This window comes from Thunnus thynnus, chromosome 11, assembly GCF_963924715.1.
Source record: "Thunnus thynnus chromosome 11, fThuThy2.1, whole genome shotgun sequence".
NCBI lineage: Eukaryota > Metazoa > Chordata > Actinopteri > Scombriformes > Scombridae > Thunnus > Thunnus thynnus.
This window is the reverse complement of record NC_089527.1, coordinates 8,118,697-8,132,171: the sequence shown is the minus strand read 5'-3', so window position 1 is coordinate 8,132,171 and position 13,475 is coordinate 8,118,697. Positions and strand designations below refer to the sequence as shown.

The following is a 13,475-nucleotide window of genomic DNA, read 5'->3' as shown; positions in this document are numbered from 1 at the left end:
GTAACCTGAAAGGGGTGGAAATGCTATGTAGAAACCAGTCACACCTCATACATATAATTTCAGGCACAGCTAATATATACTGTTGGACGGTGAGGTCTGTGTCCTTATTGTTGTCTTGTGCTGGGGTTCATCAGACTGTAGATCAGTCCTAATTACAGTATACACACTAACACATTTTGAAACAATAGATAAGGGTAGCCTATGCAACACAATAACACACACACACACATTGCATGCAAAGCAATCTTATCCAATTAAATCATCCAAAACACAAGTACATCCACAAGTGGCAATGAAGACATATTGCACAACCATTAGGCCAACAAGATATTATTCTCTGGTCTTAAGTAGCTTGACATCTATATATATAAATGAGTGTTTGTGGTTTAGCCTACACTGAGGGAACTTAAATGTGTCTATCAAAGGATAAAAGCTGGAATTAGATGTGAAGGAGATGTGTAAGCACAGACTGCATGTAGACTTCCTGGAGACGTGGATAATCTTTTACTCCTATAATTTTCACTGCAGATCAACCAGACAATTTGAGATTTTAATTATGCTGACCATTATAATAACAAGAGATTATATCTTTGTATACTTTCAAGAAACTATACAGAATACACTCTCTGCCACTCATTCAAAAACTGGTTTGAAACAGACAGACAAACTGTTCACATGGGGGAAATATTAGCCTTTGAGTGTTGTTGCATATCTGCTGGAAAATCTAATTGTTTTCTTCAGAATTTTACTTAATCATAACCTAAATAATTTCAAAAACAAATCTTAAAACACCCATATTGCAGTCTTTGCAATAACGTTATATAGTGTGTTATTGCAATATCATGAATTCAGTATGAATTCAATATAAGCCTTGTCCTATCTCTGCCATCACACCATTACAATGTGTGAGCAGTGTCATCAGCAGGAAATCACATAATTCTCACAGGATAGGACCACACCACAGGTTTTTCAAGAGCAGCTACTGTGACCATCACCCTTAAGAAAATAAAAACCTGTTGTTTTTCAAATTGCAAGCATCACATGTTGAGTAGCCTAGCTAAAGCAATTTTTTTTTTCCTAAATGCATCTTCAGTACCTTAAATACAATGAAGCTGTCATTTTACATATTTCGAATGGACTTTCAATGACTCTACAGACTGTAGCCATGAATGTTTGTGTCTTAGCCTTCTCTCCTTTGATGCGGATCTGATTACACAGTTGAATCAATGGGACAGACAGAAAGCGAGACCAAGTGGCTCATTCCCCGTCTGTACAAATGTCATCCTCGACCAGTTGTACTGTAGATGCACTCTTGATTAGATGAGAGGATCGATACCGCAGTCCTTTCTTGCGATGCAGGTTATCATTCAAAGAATACAAACGAGAAAAAAGGGCGAATGCTTCTTTCATTGGCAATTGGTGAGCTTCAATGAGACAGAGTTTAGTTTGACAGCATGCTTTACTGTGAGGGATTAACCCCGTTGCTGCTGGGGTCACACATAAGGAGGAAATGATTACACATGAAATGCACCTAAAGTTAAGCTGAGATTTTGTTTTATCTTCAATGTTCCTGCCATTATTGTAGAATTCTCAACAGAAACGATTAGCAGAATCCACTGGAGCATGAGGGATGAGTCCCCAGTTCTGTAAAAAGGGAGTAATACTGGTACCAGTGCTTATTTTAAGCCTGTAAAAGTTACTGTTTTTTCTTTGAAAAATTCACAAATGGTGCAGCGCCAACTTATTCAGTCTAAAATGAGAAGAGAACAAAGAGGCAGTGTATGATCTATCTGAAGTGTTACAAATATAGAGGAAAAACTGACTTTTATGTAGAAAGTGCAGGAATTAGTGTGTTTTATTAATAGAAAAAAAACATGAAAAAGAAAACAGCACACAGAATTTTTGCCGTTATCGGAGCTGTGTGTTTATCATGTGTTGTGGGTTTCATGATAATAACGGTGGAAGTTGGAAAGGAGACGTAGGAATTTAGACTATGTGGTTGTTTTACACAGGTTTTTAAAAATTGTGATTGCTGGTGCTGCATCGGCTCATGTGTTCAATCAATCACCGTACACTTATGTCCCTCAAGGTCCCTCTTTTGCTGGGACAGTACCTACCCTGAAATAGGAGCTAAAAAAAGTCCCTCAAAACAGCGTTCTAAGAACTATGATCATTCTCAGTTTCTGCAGTGCGAACACAATAAAAAGGGGGTAGTTCCTTCGACAGTTTTCAGAACTATGAAAATGTTCCTCCGGTCCATTGACCCTTTCTTTTAGTCCTTGAACCTTTTGTATACGCTGACATTAGCTGTTATGGATGAGAGCAAAGGTGTCTGCAAAGCCTTTTATGATGACAGGTAGTTTATTCTGCAATGTGATATCAAGATGTATTGGGTTGAATTTTTATGGCAGCACTAATATGAGCTATTTCCCTAACCTTGAAACCTGCTTTGTAATTTCTTACATTCCTTGCTAAATATATTGAAAACAAAATTATACATTAACGCCATTACATATCTCAAGCTATATTTCTATTTTAAGCATCTGTACATTGCTCATTTCCAGACTGACTTAACATAACTGTTATCTTCTACAAGTTGAGTATCCTGTAAGACTCATAACTTCCTGAAACCCTCTCCCTTAAATAAAGCGTACAGTTATCGTCTGTACGACTCATACAGGAAACATTACCATAGTCTTATCCATTAGCAGATGACCAGTTCTAATTTCTTGCAAAAACTTTCCAGACTCAGATAAAATACTGGTAAATGTGTGAGTCATGCAACAGGACTACATCCCTAATAAGTATCCCTGTTGGTGTCATTCACCCCTAATGCAAAATGTACAAAATGTGAAATGTTTATCCAGTTATGTGTCAACATTTCAGAAAATTAAGCTTCCTGTAAGCTACAGAGAGACAGTATTAATGAATCCCTTGCTGCAGACTCTATTGTGTACAGACTGTCCTTCAAGATACAGCAACACTGTACATACAGACAGATGAAGCAACGTTTGAACAAAAGGCTTACTTTGTTTTTTGCTTCGGGAATAATTAAAAACACCCCAACCAGAAAGTAAACACACCATTCCCTCAAGTTATACAAGCACCATATGTGCCAATTTTTAACCAACCACAGTTTATCAAAGTAGGAAATCTAGCTTTCACTGGAAGAAATCTGGCCCCCATCAGGGCAATCAGTGTAATCTTACACATTAAAAATTCTCACATCAGACACAGCATCCATCATCTGTTCTAGTGTTGTCGAGACTGTACCACTCCTGTCTGAATGATTAAATTTGAGTGAAACAGCTTGGCCTTTTATTCACCTGCTCTAATCAATCCAATCTGTGTTCTATTGTCTGTGATAATGCTGGGTTATTGTGCCAAAGTGCAGCATCCTTTCAGCTCAAACTGAAACCAAAAGGAACCAGTGTCAACAGGAAAAAAATCAGGGAATTGACCATTTAGAGCAAATGGTTTTACATTTAGTGGAAAAGGCTTTGCTTTTTGAGGGAGCTCTCAAAGAATCCAAGCAGCGACGAGTATTCTGTTTACAGAGCTAATCCCCCTATAATAAATATAAATGATCATTAATCTTAGTTAAAGCTATAATATGAAATACCACATTACAATGAGGTTAGGGCGGTGGAAGGAGCGCGGCAGCAAACAACATTGTCAAGATCATGAACAGCAGAGTAAACAGGTTATAATTTTCACACTGTGCACCTGAATGAATATGATTGGATGTTACAGGCCACACAAACTGTGAATGACCCAATGATTGCATATTAGAAACAGCTGATGCCAAGCGAGACTACCTAACGATGTGCTTCATTAATTTGTGCCTTACCTTTGCTCCTGGGATTAAATAACATGTACTGTAAAGCTGCAATTAACGATTATTTTCAATATCAGTTAATATTTTATTTATTTATTTATTTATTTTTTTAATAGTGAAAAATGTCTATCATAGTTTCCCAGACCCCAGAGCGAGATCCTCCAGTGTCTTGTTTTGACCAGCCAAATTTCTACAGGCGATAGTGCACAAGACACACAGATTATCCTGCGGCTCAGGCTCCTCTGAGTGCATTTGTCATCTCCCTTGCTTTGTCAAGCCTGAGTGGACAGGCACTTCCTCATACAGGACACAACTTCAGCATATTACCATGCAGTCGCCCTTTTATCTGGAAGTAGGAGGCTTGATGCTCAGGACCAATTTCCACAGAGCAAAATCTTCTATCTGAGAATCTTTGCTCTACATAGAGCATGATAAATCACATGTGAACATGTTGTGTTATTATATATTATTCAAAACAAAAATCTTTAAGTTCACTGACTAACTCAGTATTGTCATTGACTCTCCCCCGTATTCTTGTCTTTGTTTTATTACACCCACTCGTGCCCGGAAAACTCAACTCGACTAGCAGTCTAAACTACAATTTCTGCTTTTTTTTCTGCTGTACACCAAGCTGTCCTTGATTTTATATTATAAAGCAGATGAATCAGCAGGGACTTTTGAACTCTACAGTCTGTGGCACTCGAGTAAAATCACAAGTTGTTCCATGTCAATTAGGTTACATAATGCAAGTGTCATAATGAGTCCACTCCAACTCAGCTATGACGCATCCTTATACAGCTGTGTGCTCATACACAGTATCAGTACACATATTATATTGCATTGTATACTCAATGTATGACGTTTAATTAGTCTCATAACCCCACACTTAAAAACCAGGTGACTGCACGTGATATGAGTGCACAGAACAGTATCCGCAAGTGGAACACCATCCTGTAGAGGGAGCATTTCTGCTCCGTGTGCACAAATGCGTTCCTATGAGCATGGGGTTGTGACGAGCATGAGCTTGATCCTCCCTACATGCTCGCAACTGCTCAACACTTGCTTGCTTGTTAAATTGACTTTTGAGACTTTGGAGGTGAGGATGGAATAGACAGTCCGCTCTTTTGATTGGTCACTTTGAATACTGATCGTGACTTTTGACTGGCTGTTTGGTTTGATCACTGACATAGTCGAAGACAGGCAGTTGCCTGAGAGAACAAAGGGAAACATAGATAATGATATTTAGCTGCTGATCCTTTGTTTTTTCACCACTTACACTTACGAAGATGTGTTAGACATCATAGCAAAAGCCTTAATGCTGTTTAAAGCCGCTTTCCAATTTGTGAAACCTTTATTTTGCTTATGAAAACAGAAAAAAGGGCGATTTCAATGATATTTCTCCATCCAGACCACATTAGACCAGGTCTAGATCAAAAACCACTATACTTAGACCTGTCAAATCTGGACTAGATTACCAAGGATTAATGAGACTCTAGAGACTAATTAAAACACAATTTCAGATTTGTGAAACCTTTATTCTATATGTGAAAACTGAAAAAGGAAAATTTCAATGCTTTTTCCCATCCAGACCACATTAGACAGATTAGACAGTTACTCTATAAAGATATTGTGTGATCATATTTGAAAAGGTAAAAATAACTTTTCTACCTTTGTTTGAGAAAGAGGAGCTCTACAGTAACCAATATAACCAATGAAATGGAGAGACGGGGGATAGTGCTATGAATTTCTAGCCGCAAGATAAGTGAAATCACTCTTTTTTGTTTTTTCACAAATAGAGTAAAGGTTTCACAAATCTAAAACTGTGTTTTAATGACTCTCTAGAGTCTCCTTGGTAATCTAGTCCAGATTTGACAGGTCTAAGTATAGTGGTTTTAGATTAGACCTGGTCTAATGTGGTCTGGATGGAGAAATAACACAATGTCTAACATTTTTTCATAAGTGTAAGTAGGGAAAAAAACAGAGAATCAGCTGCTAAATACCATTACTTATGTTTCCCTTTGTTCTCTCAGGCAACTGCCTGTCTTTAACTGTGTCAATGATCAAACCAAACAGCCAATCAAAAGTCATTGTCAGTATTCTAAGTGACCAATCAAAGGAGCGAACTGTCTATTCCATCCCACCTCCAAAGTCTCAAAAGTCAACTTGACCAGCGAGCGAGTGTTGAGCAATTGCAAGTATGTATGCGTTACTGCATTTGTGCATGCAGAGCAGAAATGCTCCCTTGCAAGGATGTTTTTCCACTCGCGGATACTGTTCTGGCACTTATATCATCTGCACACGCCTGGTTTTCATGTGCGCATGTTTTGAGACTAATTAAACGCCATATCACTGTACTGTTTGGAGACAGTGAAAGAAAAAGACAGAGACACCAAACACATGACTACTAGACTACCGGTGTAGTAGCTAGAGGTGTCACCTCAAGTAGTTTTAAACCCCTTGCATCTGGGAAGTACCATAACCTACAGAGATAGAGGGAGGGAGCATGCCGGGAATGTCAATACTATAGGCCACAATCACCAATGGGATTCAATCAAGTATGTTTTTCCATCTCAGAACGTTGTCATATACTGAGATTCAGACAAGGCAGCAATGATCAGGAAGCTGAAGAAATGACTAACAAAGACCACTCTGAGTGCTGATATTAATGGAAACTAAAAGGGAGCAAATTGCTCATTTCCACTGCTCATTATATATTTCATCCATGCAGCCTGCTGTTGGCACCACAACTGTTTTTAAAGCAGGCCCTCTTTAAAATTCAGACAAAACAGACAAGATGGGACCATTTTGTGTAGACAACCTTATTTAAATGAAATAGGGTTGTCTGCATGCTACATCCCAGCCTTCAAGAGACTAAAAGCAGAATATTTTGGATCAAGAGCAAGTCAAGTCTCAAGTGTTTGACTTAAATAAAAAGGCTGCACTGGAAAAGGTTTTTCAAGTCTACCAATCCTTCAATGCTGATGACAATAACACAAAGGCCAAATACTTGCGCTGAATGTCCAGTTGGAAGTAGGGAACGTTGTTGTTCATCTAAAAGCCTAAAAGCTAACATTTGAATATGTTTAATTGTGCAAGAAAACATCACAATGACTTTGTGTCCATTTGGAACATTGTAGAGTTCTACAGATCACAGAACCTGGGTTTTCAATTCGGTACATCCCTGTCAACATTTAAGCCAAAGCTTTAATGATTAAGCAGAATTCTACAGACGATACTGCAGACCCGAAACTGCTTTACTAGTGAAAAAAAGACAAAACATAAATGGAAATCAAGCCTTACTGACAGCTCAAGCAGCTCACTGTAAGCAGCTGTTTGCTGAATTCAATTTTAAGTTTGTCTAACTTACTTAGGCTAAGTTCAGTTGGCTCTCCATGTTTTACAAATCAATAGTATTAGTTCAGTTAACATTTAGGCAGCCTGGTCACTCATATTTTTCGGTTGAAACAACTTAATTTGTTATTCATATGTATTAATATTTTTACAGTGTTCTATGGTGTGCTGTCAGTTATCCATGACAGTTTAGCAGCGCTCCAAAAGGAAACACTGCACACAGGGCAGCATTTTCAGTATTTATGGGTCATCAAGTCAAATATCTTAAGTTTTTTGCCTTCAAGTCTCAAGACAAGTTTCACACAGCCAAGTCTGACTTGCAAGTCAAGTTGCAAGTCTTCATTTTTGCGACTGGAGTCCAATTCTACAGTCTACAGCTACTGTTTAAATGTAAACTAGGATGGATTCTGCAGTAGTCAGTTTTATAAAGAAAAGTTAACTAAGATATAATTAAATGAATAGGCATAACAAACTAAATAATTAAAACTGACAAATAAGACTCAACAAATATCATGCACAAAATGCAGAAACTGAACTCAAGTAGAAAGTGGGAATGGATGCATGCTTGTACATGCAGAGAAGAGACAGAGCATAGTGAATTGCATCATTCGGAGAAAATTTCATGCAGTTTAATTCATTAATAGTCTGTATTATAGTGCTGGTGTCGCCCCCAGATAGAGCCACTGCTTTTGCTGCAGCGTAAATTGCTTCTAGGTGAGATTCATGTTGAGACGAAAGCGACATTTTCTCATTAAAAAAACTGAAGGTTTTCATGCTGGTGAGTGGAGAAAACGTTAGATAACACCTAATAATTGGCATGGCAGAGGAGTGTCTACACTTTCCAGTTATAGGTGTATTCATCTAATGGAGTCAAATGGTTTTTAGTGACAGTTTAGGCGAGTACTTTTCTGAAGTCTACTCTTTCTTGCACACGCTAATTTAAGATGGCACATGCTGCACAGTATCATTTCTGTCTATGGCCTGAGGCTTCCTAATAAAAGGACCACTTCAAACAGCAAGTGAGCATCTAATTAAATTTCTCCACAAATTAATGAGACACAATGTTTACGCCTCCGTGAGATGATTAGCGAAGTCTACCAAGACCATGCACCAATGATACTGATGTTAAGTTTCACAGAGGTCCAGCGAGTCCTTTATTATCTTATGTGCTGCCCGGGCTTATGTGCTGCTGCATTCTACTCATTTTATTTGGGTGTTTTAGTTCTGTATTAATTGCTGTTTGTTCGTTTTTGTGAGAGCAACATTAGGTCAAGGACTTTATGGTGACTTTTGCGCAAGTTCTCCTCCTAACGCTGATTGTTTTGGAATTCCTTAAAACATGCCAAACAATTCCAGCATGCGTGGTGACTCAGCTACCTATCTCCTACACCAGAGATATACTGCTGTCACTCCGCTCTGCTTGATTTACTCCCCCCACGGACCTGCCCGAAGCTGTGAAAGTGCAGCCTGAATGATGCAGACGTCAGCGGAGAAGAGGCAGACGAGGGGGGATAATACGGCTCCTCAGATGACGGAGAAACAGACCTCCATTGCCCTCCATGATACCATGCAACGCAAGGTCACTCAGAGGCAAAATGGAGGAACTCTGAATCAACGCCTGGACATGTTTTGAGTATCATGAATCAAGTGTCATGGTGTTAACAGAAACCAGGCTCCACAAGGATATCCCCAACTCCCTCGTTGAAGCTGAGGTTTTCTCCCTCATCCGTGCGGACAGAAACGACTCATCTGGGAATGACAGGGGTGGAGGCGTCTGTGTGTTTGTGAGTAACAACTGGTGCAAACAATACATGGTAAGAGGAACTGTCTGTATCCGGTGAACTTCTTTGTCAAAATATGACACCGTTTTACCTCCTGAGGGAGTTTGGGAACATTATCATCTGTGCGGTTTATATCCCACCCAGCAGGAATGCGGCAAGAGCTGCAGCCCGCATAGCAGACTGTGTTCGCCATCAGCTGCAGCGTACACCTGGGGCCCCTATTTTCTATTCTGGGTGACCTTAACCACTGCAAACTTGAGCTATCATGTCAAATGTAAAACACAAGACAACAAGATTTTAGACAAATATTATGTTAAAAATGCTTACACAGCTAAAACCAAACCATCTCTGGCAAACTCTGACCACAACACAGTACATCTAATACCAACATATAAGACTGTGTTTAAATCCAGCAGACCACAGGTTAAAATAGTGACCGTGTGGTCAGAAGATAGCATAGAGACAATGAAAGGATGCTTCATGCGGACTAACTGGAATATTTTCACGACACAAATATAGATGAGGCTGTTGAGAGGGTAACCAGTTACACAAACATGGATAGCATGGTCATCAAAAAAGGCCATTATTGTGTATTCCAACAACAAACCACACATAGCAAAAAAGAACTGTATCAACAGGAAGAAAGCAACCTTCAGAAATTGCAACTGCATGTAGCTGAAAACCCAATCAAATGTTAAGGGAGGCCAGGAGGCCACAAAAGGACATGATACAACAACATTTCACCACAACGAACTCCAAAAAAACTGTGGGATTCTGCGAACTAACATGACTAACATGGAACCAAGTAAGAAGCACCTCATCACCACAGATGATCTTCAGAAAGCCAAAGAACTAAACTTTTACCTCAGGTTTGAGACTCAGGATTTCACTCAGGATTATAACACTATGCTAGAGACCATTTCAAGTGACTCTGGCACCAGGTTGGTTGTGGACCGACACAAGGTCCAGTCATTCTTCCGTCAGGTACGCGCCTAGATGACATCACCGCTTTTCTGCTGAGGACTTTTGAGTTGACTCCCACATAGTGCCCTATTTTCCTTGGGGGCCGGCTGTGGCCCAGAGGTAGAGCAGGTCATCCACTAATCAGATGGGTTGGTGGCTCAATCCCTGGCTCCTCCAGTCCGTTTGTCGAAGTGTCCTTGGGCAAGATACTGAACCCCAAATTGCTCCCAGTGTGTGAATGTGTGCATGATCAGAAACTCCTCCTGATAAGCAGGTTGGCAGCCTCTACATGACTATGTGTGTGAATGGGTGAATGTCAGCATATAGTGTAAAGCGCTTTGAGTGGTCGGTAAATTAGAAAGGTGCTATATAAATGCAGTCCATTTACCATTTACTTATGCAAGCCTGCTTTTTGTTGATTTTAGTTCAGCTTTTAACACCATCTATTCTATTATCTATTGATTCAGAAAATGAAACAGATGAGTGTGAACCCTTTTATTATTAAATGGTACTTCTTTTCTGACAGATTGTACCCAGCATGTAAAGGTCAACAACACCCTCTCTGACACCAAATCAATCAGTAAAGGTGCCCACCAGGGTTGTGTGAGCTCTCCAGTGGTTTTCACATTATATACAAATGAATGTGTGCGCATACACCTGGATAAATACATACTTAAATTCTCTGATGACACTGTTATCTTTAGTTTATTGCACAGTGACAATGATACATCAATGACAATGATACCTACATTGATGTACCTCGTTTTGAACGTGAAGAAAACTGAAGAGATAGTGTTTGACCCTATGGTAGTAGGTGACCACAGCCCCGTGATTATCCAGGTATGGTCTCTTATAAGTATCTTGGTGACTATATTGATAACATGTTTACCTGGCAAGCCCATGTAGACAGCCTTCGCTCCAGGCTACAGCAGATGTTGTACTTTTTGAGAAGGCTCAGAGTGTATGGGGTTGACCAGAAACTTATGTATCTGTTCTACCAGGCAGTCTTGGAGAGCCTAATCAGGTATGGGACACAGGCATGGTACGGTAACCTCTCAGTACAGTTTCAATCTAGGCTTGCCTGTCTTGTTCAGACTGTCATGAAGGTCATAGGGAAGAAAGAACACCAGTCCCTTCAATCTCTATACAAGCGGTCTATGCTAAGAGGAGCACAGAGAATACTTGCTGATCCATCCCATGTTCTCCACTCTGAGTACAAGCTTTTACCCTCTGGCAGACAATACAGAGTACCCAAGTGAAGACTCAGTAGTTTTAAAAACTCATTAATGTTTTCTTCTATTAACATCTATTAACAAAAAAGGACACAGTACGAGCCATAGAGGCCATAGTCCCCAAAGGGACTTGTTCGGATGGATGGGTTGTGCAATATGTTGTTTTAAAGTTGTGCAATGTTGTTTTAAAGTTGTACAATATGTTGTTTTAAAGTTTTTACTAACGGCACTTGAATGTATGTACAAATGAATACTATGAATATTAGTATGTGGCTGACTGTATCACATGTCTATGTACTCACATGCCCAGAGCTCAGTTTTGCCCCAGGCCATACTAGGGAGTTAATCCAGCCCTGGCAGAACTGATCACAGTCAAACCAAGCATGACGAGCAAACCAACCTTTCTTAGCTCTTAATGGACCTTAATAAAGAAGTAGTGTTACAAAAAATTTAAGAAAAAGCTTCATTGTGTAATTAAGTATTTTATGAACAATGCTCACAAGAATTGTATTTACTTGTAAAATGTTTCTAGAGGCAATAAAATGTTTTATTTTCTCTTCATAGGAAGGTTTTCAGCCTTCATGCTTTAGTATCAATTCTGCTCCATGCTCCATAACTGTCCATGTTCCTTCCATTCAGGGAAATGCATAGTGTAAATCAGGCTGTATTTCACAGACAGATAAGAGACATTGACATTAAAGGAACACAGTGAATATTGAAGTTCATCACCAAACCTCTCCACTGCCTTCAGCCAATATATGACCTCACATACTTGGTATGACCTTTCTGGACTTTCCTTTTAAGCACACAGCTTTCATTACTGAAGTCAGACCAGCTCAGTATTTGCTCGCAGGGATGGAGGAATAGTAGAGGAGTATTACAGTTTCTCCTCCACTTTGGAGCAGACCCTATACCTTTCAGCGCTTGTATCTGACATCCAATCCCAACAGACTCATTTTCGCCTGCGAGGCTGTTGTTGGGACATGACAGGACAGGAGGAGGTGCCAGGCGGTTCAGGTATGGGTCGTGGCCGGTATGAGAATTACTGACGGTGTGGACTTTGGCCCTTCCTGACGCCACAACTCTGCCCTCACTAATGAGGAATTAAAAGGCCTCCTAATACAACAAAACAAGCCCAGTAGTGCGTCAACTGTGGTGTTGGTACGAACAGGAATTCAATATAAGTATTAGTATATGGATCCGGTATTATCAGTGTGTGGAGTATTACACATAATCGATAACTGCACGATCTACTGTTTACTATTTACGATTTACTACTTTAAAGGGGTTAGCCCGTTTTACGCGTCACTTTCGTTTGAAAATATGTTTACGCTAAAAATTTAGAAGATATCAAACCAGTAACGTTGAATATTATAAGAATATCACGTATTACATTGTATATCCAAAGTCACATCATAAATAAACTGAAGCCGGAACAAATAGTCTAATAGTGTGAATATGTAGGAATTATAAACTTTACATTCAGCTTCCAGTTACGCACGCGTTACGGGACGAAAACTTTTCCTTTAGGATGTGTCACCACTCAGTCGTAGTGTATACACGGTGAACACAGTTAAAATAACAATCTTCACATCCTTATATATATTTTTTCAAGCATCTTACCTCTTCTATCTCTGCTGCAAGACCCAAAAGTGGCGACACAGGCGAGTGAAACGGAGCACAAAATCCACCACTTGTTGGACAGAGCCATGCTGGTGAACCGGGGGGCTGATCCAGACTGAATGTAAAGTTAAGAGGAAAACTTCATCAAGTTGAAGGGCTGAAGTTGTGTAGGCTATGTGTGGGTGCGTACTTCCGTCTGATAACACTGTGCCAGTCTGCAGGCACTGTGAAATTGAAATTTCCAGTAATTTCCTGGAGGGACAATTCCACAAAAGGAAATAAAAAAAAAAAAAAGTTCCCCCCACCGACTCATATCGTAAATGAAAACCAGTGAATTATTTATTTATATTATGTTATCATATTACCCGTCTTCACCTTGTATCATTTCGCCATAGCCTATAAAGAGTATGACGTGTATATTATAGCCTAATAATAATAATAGGATTGTGGGCAACCTGCACAACTGCGTCTCAGTAGAAAACTTGGTCTCCCTCTCTCTCTCTCTCTCTCTCTCTCTCTCTCTCTCTCTCTCTCTCTCTCTCTCGCTGAGCCGATGAACTGTAGCGAGCTTGGCCGCCGTTTGCATCTTTTCAACTCTCAACAACACTTTAATCCACAGCATTTCATCTCTCTGTGATGAGAAATATTCTTCTGAGGCCCATTACCCGGACTCAGCTGTCTGTTTCT

The 13,475-nt window shown here is 39.7% G+C and overlaps 1 protein-coding gene across 1 annotated transcript in view; it reads right to left on the bottom strand.

Annotated features, from left to right (window-relative positions):
- The window catches only part of tfpia (tissue factor pathway inhibitor a), a 41,189-nt gene extending 28,009 nt beyond the window's left edge, over positions 1 to 13,180 (bottom strand). Inside the window, exon 1 of the mRNA XM_067603030.1 lies at positions 12,789 to 13,180. Coding sequence (XP_067459131.1) covers positions 12,789 to 12,876 — 88 coding nt within the window. The 5' untranslated portion in view covers positions 12,877 to 13,180. The remainder of the gene's footprint in view (positions 1 to 12,788) is intronic.
- Between the last annotated feature and the right edge of the window lie 295 nt (positions 13,181 to 13,475).